Source organism: Crotalus tigris, unplaced genomic scaffold (genome assembly GCF_016545835.1).
Source record: "Crotalus tigris isolate CLP2741 ecotype Arizona unplaced genomic scaffold, ASM1654583v1 scf7180000017834.3080900, whole genome shotgun sequence".
Classification (NCBI taxonomy): Eukaryota; Metazoa; Chordata; class Lepidosauria; order Squamata; family Viperidae; genus Crotalus; species Crotalus tigris.
In genome coordinates, this window is record NW_024096662.1 from 1,783,483 (window position 1) to 1,792,607 (window position 9,125).

The 9,125-nt window shown below is 31.9% G+C and overlaps 1 protein-coding gene across 1 annotated transcript in view; it reads right to left on the reverse strand.

Moving 5' to 3' along the window:
• SPO11 (SPO11 initiator of meiotic double stranded breaks) overlaps positions 1 to 8,831 on the reverse strand; it is a 29,633-nt gene extending 20,802 nt beyond the window's left edge. The window contains exons 1-2 of the mRNA XM_039343250.1: positions 8,713 to 8,831; positions 3,263 to 3,376 (exon numbers count right to left, since the gene is read on the reverse strand). Of these exons, the coding sequence (XP_039199184.1) occupies positions 3,263 to 3,376; positions 8,713 to 8,831 (233 nt within the window). The remainder of the gene's footprint in view (positions 1 to 3,262; positions 3,377 to 8,712) is intronic.
• Positions 8,832 to 9,125: the final 294 nt, after the last annotated feature.

Consider the following 9,125-nt stretch of genomic DNA (forward strand, 5'->3'; position numbering starts at 1 on the left):
AGAGCCCTGGGGCACCCCACTACACACTTCCCTCCATGTAGATGCGGTTCCATTGAGGACCACACGCTGAGTACTGCCGGTCAGCCAGCTACGGATCCATCTGGTGGTGATTCTGTCTACCCCACATTTTTCTATCTTATCAAGTAGTAGGTTGTGATCTACTTTATCAAATGCCTTATTGAAGTCCAAGTAAATTATATCCACAGCATTCCTCTGATCCACTAATTTTGTCACTTGGTCAAAGAATGCAATAAGATTTGTCTGCATTATCTGTTTTTGACAAACCCATGTTGACTTTTAGTAATGACTTTGTTTGCTTCTAGGTGTTCGCTGATTCGTTGTTTGATTATCTTTTCCAGAATCTTCCCAGGTATCGAGGTCAGGTTGATAGGTCTGTAATTTCCTGAGTCCATTTTTTTTTCCTTTTTTGAAGATGGGAACTACATCAGCTCTTTTCCAGTCCTCCAGTAGTTTCCCAGTGCTCCAGGATCTTTGAAAAATATAGTTCAATGGTTCTGAGATCACATCTGCCAGTTCCTTGAGGACTCTGGGGTGTAATCCATCTGGTCCTGGTGATTTGAACTCGTCTAGGCTGGACAGGTGCTCACTTACTGTTTTCTTGCCTATCTTAACTTGTGTTTCTATTCTGTTTTTTATGGCACTATTTTTGGTAGGTTGGTCCGTTTTTTCCCTTTGTGTAAAGACAGATGCAAAAAATGAGTTAAATAGTTCTGCTTTCTTCCGGTTGCTTGTCACCTTCTTGCCACTTTCCCCCACTAATGGACCAATCATTTCCTTCACTTTTTTCTTGTTTTTTACATGTTGAAAGAAGCTTTTTTTGTTATTTTTGACTTTGGTCGCAAGCCTTAGTTCATTTTGAGCCTTAGCTTTCCTAACTTCATCTTTGCGGGCTCGGGATATTTGTTGATATTCTGACTTAGTTATGTGCCCCTCTTTCCACTTTCTATACTTGTCCTTTTTATCTTTCAATTAATAAATAAAACCACTGCCTTGGTAACCCTAGCTTTTTTAATTTCAGAGCTCATGTATTCTCTTTTTAGTTGGACAAATGTTTTCTTTTAAATCCACAGAACATATTTCCAAAGCATTGTAGAATGTAATTATACAAAATATTTGATTATGCTATTAGGAAACAGTTATTAAAGCTGCATTTTGCTGTTCAAAGTCATTACTTTTTATATCCTTAAGGTGGCAGAAGACACTACATTATAAAATCAAAATAAATCTTCTAGCCTTAGAAAACTTGTGATTTCTCAAGGTACCAAAATGGATCCAGGGCAAGTTAGTCATCAATGTCTAATTTAAGTTCATATTACTTCAATGGTTGCACAGAAAACCTTTCACTTACTTCAACTCTTTATCATTTAAATTTGATACAAATTACAGTCAAATTTCAGTTTTCATCATATTTAGAAAGAATGTGATTAAGTAATGTGATTATGTAGTAGCATTATAAATAAAATTATTTTGGTTTGCTTTATTATATATAATACATAAACAAAAATCAGGTGAATCTAAACCCAGAAATGGCTTACTTTCTTCCTAATTATTTTCTTTGTGCTTAAACTTTGACCTCAAATTAATTAGACCAGCCCTTATTGTATTTATTTCATAGTTTTCAAGGAGCTGAACATAGATTTCAAAATTTCCATTCTGAATTTCACAAACTCAGACTAATTTAACTCAAATAAAACATGTTAGACAAACCTTTAGTTATAGATAATATAAATAGAGCATAATGATATACACTACTTAAAATTGACTATATAAAAGATAAATACTATTGATGACCAAATTCCTTTGGTATTAATATATTCTTCCAAGCAAAACTGCAAAGTAAATGAGAAGAGGACAACAAAATAAGATATGCTTTATAACACAGGAAATTATTTTTTACTGTGTCAGACTATATTGCTATCTATTTCAGTATTCTGCTTTAGAGTTGTAGTGTTTAATCTATCATATAGCTTTGGGTTATGCTGTTGTTTCTGAAAATTTCTGAATATAAAGTTTTAATTCTGTCATCAATATGTTCCTTTCCCAATTTTAGTAGACTAAAATTGAAGAATGTAAAATTGAATAATAGCAATAATAATTTTCATATTACCAAACTAATACAGTTTAAATCAATTACAAATTAATTTCTGAATTACAAAACACAAAAATCTATTATGTAGCTGCATAATAAATGAAATGAAAACATAAACTCTTCACTAGTATTATAGATCTTGATTTCTAGTGCCCTTTCTTCTTTCATAACAGTTAAAACATTTTAAAAAATAGATAATAAAGAAGACACAATTATTAATAGTTCTATATTTTTAAATCACTGTTGATGAGATTCAGTTCTGTCATAGTGACCAGCCTATACTCAGTAATCCCTATGGAAATTCTACACTATTTAAAATTTCCAACATTTTTTTTTTATTTCCTAGGTTTCTGTTATTTCTCTTTCTCTTTTCTGTCAGCCATTTCCATTGGCTTCCATATTAAACTAACAGTTTGAATCACTATTTAATTTCCTGAATAGTGAGCTCTTAATTGGCAGCTGATTTGTTTCCATGTCATTCCTTGTTACTAAGGAGTGTTGCTAGTGTTACTAATGACACTTCCATGCTTTACCCCCTCTTCTCCTGAGAACATCAGTCACCTGGCTAATATAAACTTCTTTCAGCTGATTGTTAGGAGTGCAAAAAGCAGCATTTGATCAATGCCCACTACAAATTATACAAGGTTCTGAAGTTTTAAAAAATCTCATATCCTTAGCTTACACAGATATTTGTCAACCCCCACTTCTGTTCATAAACTGAACAGCTCCTGCTGGGAGGAGAAATTGCTAAAAGCTGTCAACATAAGCCCTGCAGTAAGGATTTGGGGTGAAGCAAAAGGGAAAAATACCTGTTCACAATTTCTGCAGAGCATCAGCATTTCAATGGAAAGGTTATTTTAGTAAGATTTTTAGATATACTTCAGGTAAACCAGAAATAAATTGAAGCCTTGTTGATCATGTGTAGGTTCAGAATTAGATTCTGATTATAAGACTATAGAATTGCTTTAGTCTAATGCTTCAGAATATAGGTTGTTAACCAAAGGTTTTCATAATGTTATCTTTGTCATTTGCAATTTAAATCAAGGTTACTTTTAGTCAGATTGAATAACATTTAATAAATATATAAATATAGAACTAATATTTTATTTGTAATGTTTGCATATAATACATTTGTAAGCATGATTTACTTACTGTATATTTCCCCAGTCAGATCTGTTTCTTAAGATAAGAATAGGTGCTTTATTTTTGGATAAACTCATGATAACATCTTCAATAACATTTTCTATTGCTCTCAGTACCTCGGAGCTGAAAGATATTACAACATATAATTTAATACAGATTGTATATCATTTTCCAAGGTTCACAAAAAAAAATCATTATTGCCTTTTAACTATTTTTTGTTTGAGATTTCTGAAGATTCTAGAAACATTTTATAGTGCTTTGTCTTGCTTCCAATAGTAGAAATCAGTTCATATGTTTAAGATTCAGCCTTAAGAAGTGCATTTCTAGCCAGTCTTCACAAGATTTTTTTCACCAAGCCAAATATTTGGATCAACTGATTTAAAACAACTATGATTAATGTTTTTAAATCATATGATGTAATATTAGCTTTGGCCAGAGTTTGACTTAACTTGTTTTTAAATGCTGTAAACTTAAAATAAAAGTTCAAGGGTATAATATAAGTACTTCCTCTCTACCATAGCACATTAACCTTTTGATCTGACACTTTGAATGAGTGCCTGTGGTTTTTAATTATATGAAGGTTTTGGCTGAATAACAACATTGTGTGTGTGGCAGGGGGAGATGAAATGCATCATGAGCTGAAGTAAGTACATTAGTACTGCTCTGTCTTTGCATAAGTATGTGTGTGTGTGTGTGTGTGTGTGTGTGTGTGTGTGTGTGTGTATTTTGATGGAATATAACTACTATATATATTCCTTCAAAATATAGATATAAAATGGGGCAGAGTAGGAAAATTAACTAAAAATGCAGTTTTGTTCATAGACAATTCAAAGTAATTAGAATAGAATAGAATAGAATAGAATAGAATAGAATAGAATAGAATAGAATAGAATAGAATAGAATAGAATAGAATCCAAGTGTGATTGGATACATAAGGAATTTGTCTCTGGTGCATAAGCTTTCAGTGTATATACAAACAATAAAGTAATATAATTATAAGATACCAATAGTATCTCTGAACCGTCTATGAACAAAACTGCATTTTTAATTAATTTTCCTATTCTTCCCCATTTTATGTACCTACATTTTACTGGTTTATATTATAAAGTGTAATGTAGTTTAGTCATAACTTGTTTCTATGTACAAATCATATAAATTAGATCTATACTTTCAGATCTTCCTTTAGCCTAGTGACATTGTTTTGGTTTTCTTTTATTTATGCACTACACATATATATTATATCACAAGCCACTGTAAAAGACTTTCATACTATAGTTTCAGAAATAATCTTTCCCATGTGAATGAAAATGATTACGATATTTACTGCAGTTCACACACACAAAAATCTCAAGTCTCTTTTGTCATATAGAACTAGTTCAGGGGTAGGCAACCTTGGCTCTTTTATGACTCATGGACTTCAACTCCTAGAATTCCTGAGCCAGCCGTGCATTCTGGGAGTTGAAGTCCACAAGTCATAAAAGAGCCAAGGTTGCCTACCCCTGAACTAGTTGAATAGTTATTTGTTTCCTAACTAAAACTTTAACACTGGATTACATTAAGTTGAAATCCAAATATAGTACTTTCTTAGATGGGAACTCAATGATTTAATGAATGGCAAAAAAAAAGAGTCTCAAAATTTCATGTGTTTCTTCAATATCACTTTTAAGCGCTAGTTTAAATATGATTCTACATGTTTTGTTAAGAGGACTAATATTTGTCACTTTAAAAGATTATGGGATATCTTTCTCTTACTTATTGCTCATGTTTTAGACTGAAATGTTTCAGAATAAAATAAAATTGAGTTAATAGGAAATGGACAACCCTGGTATTATTGATTAGCCATTCTTTTTTACTTAGTTATTTCACTTCTTTCAATACTTAACAAGCGTAATAATTAGTATATTAAACTAATATATATTAGTATTATTGTTTTTTATACATCACATCATTTAACTACATAGATTTCTGTTTAATTTTTAGAAATGTGTAGGTAAGTAATTAGGCCCAGATGGTAGATCCAGGTTTGATATGCAGGCTTAAGATCTAAGGTTTTTGGAGCCAACAGAGTTTAAGAGCATTTTAAATGTGCGAAGAGAAAGATTTGAGTGACATATTCATTCAAAGAAATTGCACAAGTTCCTTCCTACATTTTAGCTCTCCCTGCTTAATAATGAAGTAACCCTCAGTAAAAAGTTACATGACTGGCCAAACATGCCAACTTAAAAGGAAAAAAAAACACCTCAGCAGTAATTACAGAAAAATCTAAACTGTTGAACAGCAAGGAACAACAGCAAATCACACAAGGAAAAATTCTGTCAGCTAATTTCCAACAAGTCACAGCATGAACACCGTTTCTTTTATTTTGGCAACAGAAATAGAAATACCCTTAAATATTATTTCACAACAGAAAATTTAAAAGATACAAAATTAATCTCATGTGTTTGTTTCAACAAATGAAGGTTAGGATTTATTATTATAAATTAAATTTAGAAATACTAAAATGTTCATGGCAATGGTAGTGGATGACAAATTCCTTAAATTAGAAAACAATAGCATTTCCAATTTCATTTAGGGAATGAAAACTTTCAAATGATTTGAGTTTGTGTGTGCAAAAAGGATAATTCAAAGCATTAGAACAGCTTATTAATATAGGATGAAAACTTAGCCAATCATTGTTCATTACAGATGTTACAGTGAATAATGCTAATGAAAGTAGCAAATGCAAGCTATATTTCAACTAGAAATCAATATTTCAATTGTCACATTTATTTTATTTATTAATTTTTTATGCTGCCTATCTCCCCAACAAGGTGAATCTGGGTAGCTTATTATTCATTTGTTGGTGACATCCAAAAGCAAAATTATTTGCTAGATATTGAAGATATATTTTAAAAAAAAATTAAAACAATGTCATTCTTCTTATTGTATATATTATATATGCAGGTTTTTTCATGAAATATATTTATATTAATAGCTAGTAGGTTTAATATTGTTATTTTTACATGATTCAATAAATATTTTATGAATGTGTTAATTTTAATTTTTAGGGTGGTAAATAATGATAAATATAACAAACAAAATAAATATAACAAACAGAATATATTTTGGGATCCTCCCTAATTTTTAAAAGTGGGAAGAGATACTGAGAGCAAAAAGTTTAAGAAACATTGTACAGGTAGTATTCGACTTATGACCACAACTGAGCCCAAATTTTATGTTAAGTGAGACATTTGTTAAGTTAGCTTTGCGCTATTTTACAAGCATTCTTGCTATAGTTGTTAAGTGAATGTTGCAGTTGTTAAGTTACTAACACGGTTGTTAAGTGAAACTGCTTTTCCCATTGACTTTGCTTGTCAGAAGATCACAAAAGGGGTTTGCATGATCCCAGGACACTGCAACTGTTATAAATAAGAACCAGTTGCCAAACATCCCAATTTTGATCATGTGACTATGGGGATGCTGCAATGGCCATAAGTGTGAAAAATGGTCTTATGTCACTTTTTTCAGTGCTGTTGTAACTTTGAATGGCCATTAAACAAATTGTTGTAAGTTGAGGACTACCTGAACTAAGGTTTGGAAATAGATAAAAAGCAGGGAAAGTTTAAAAGTTTAAAATTATGATCTCTGTTTGGGAGAAGACTTGATAGGTTTTAATTTAGTGATTTAATATTTGGGAGTACTTATTATAATTTTTAATAAACGTATAAAGATAATTACGATATATTATGATATATTAAAAGTGTATAAGAAGCTGATAGGTTTTGATTTAGGAGAAAAGGTTAAATTTATGATTAATAAATTTACTTGGGTCTGGGGGGGGGAAGAGTTAAGAGCCAAGTTTATATTGTTTAAAAGAAATATACATCTCGGTGTGGAGAAGGTGGATAAATTATATGAAGAATAAATATGGGATTTAATGGATAAATTATGATTAGAGTAGATATGATTAAAAGTATCGTTTTGATTATGAATAATTTTTGGTTTAAATTTGGAATTGTTTAATTTGCTTTGTATTTGATTTTTATAGTTGATTATGAATAAATTTTGGTTTAAATTTTTTAATTTGTTTGAATTTGTTGTGTAAATTTGTTTCGTATCTGAGTTAAAGTAAGTTATTGATTTTGTTATTTGTATAGTTGGATAGGTTTAGTTAGATTCAGTTTGTATTAGTTAAAGTTAAGTAGATTTTGTTTAATATGTTTGAAAACCCTGTGCCAAGCTCTGGGAAGTGGGGTTGGGGGTTGGGGATGGGTGGGTGTTCTGGGGAGTGGGGGGGAGGGGGGTTGGGGGTGGGTAAAAATACAATAAATTTTAAAAAAAGCAGGGAAAGCTTGCATATACATGGAGCTTTTCTCCATTCTATGCCTTCAGACTTTACTAGATATTTATAAATGAGACTGAGAATTTGCAAGGCAGCTTCCCATTTTCAAAATAGAAGTAATAATAAAGCAGCTAATACAATATAGAAACATAGAAAACTGATGACAGAAAAAGACCCAGCAGTCCATTGAGTCTCCTTTTGAGGGTTTTTTTTTTGTTTTCTTATTTTTATTTTTAATTTTAATTTTTTAAATGATTGACTTGTGTTTATCCCTGACTGACCCATTATCTCAGCTGAAAGTTGCTTCCAGGATTTCATAGAATAAGAGACACAGATTTTAATAAAAACAGATTTGAACTGATTTAAATATCAGCCATTTTTTAAAGTCAGCATACTTTTTAGGGAAAGTTGTTAAACTAACATTTTACACTTCCTGAACAAGAGAAAAATGTTAACTGCCTAAAACCTGAGCTTTTTAGACCTAAGGCGTTTCAATTAAAAGCTTTAGGAGCAGCGTAATAAACATTGCTTTTAATGTTCCCAATCATGGATGTTCTTGTTTGCTACAAAAGTGTGAAAAATATTTCGGTGTGGCTAAATATAGTTAGCTGATGCATTTTCACTAGACTAAACTTATTAAATTCTCTTACTTCAGAACAAGTACAGGTAATCCTTGTTTAGTCACTGTTCATAGTTAAGATCGTGATGAAAAAATAACTATATGATGAATTCTTGCGTTTACAACATTCATAGCTCTGTAAAGCAAAGGAAAATTGATGTAAGATGAAGTGCAGTTGTGGTTACACTTAGCAACCACTTAATTAGCAACCAGGTTCCGAGTCCCAATTGTGGTCAGTAAACGAGAACTATCTATGTTCCTGCTATTATGTGGTAAGAGAAGTGAAAATTGGGTTCCTGCACTACCTTTTTGAAGTAGCCTCTAAAGGATTTTAACCCCTTCTGACATGGTCTGTTACCTGGAGTGACAGACATTTGTGGGTTATTTTCAAAGGCAGCCCATGGGAAGTTACCAGCACTTGGCCAGTTTAACCATCTTTTGGCATACAGATCATCTCTGTCCTGGTTTTTAACATAACAGACTCAAATTATAATCTGGGTTGTGTTAGGGTGACATTACCTAGAGATTTCACAACTGAGACTGGCCACATGGAGTTTTGCTGAAGTTTTCCTGAGGGCCAATGCATGTTGATCCAATAAAGTGAACAAAGACCAGTCTGTTTCTGTCGAATAAGCCATAAGGAAAAAATAAAGATTAAAAACAAAAATAGGAGAGAATAATCTGTTACACTCAACCCAGACTGAAAGTCTGGCTTTATCCTGCCCCTAATTTTCTGTCACTTTTTGGCAGTGCCGGCCAGGCAGCCAATCAAATCATGGTAAAGGTGGGCCTAGTCTGCTTGCTGGGCTGCAGTATGGACACACCTGTTTGTATTCTGAGGGCTGATGAAAAAAATTGGTTACCATTAACTTTTTAAAAAAGTGTTACTAGTGTGTATATATTACCTGGGTGTAGTCAGCAGGGCCTGGATT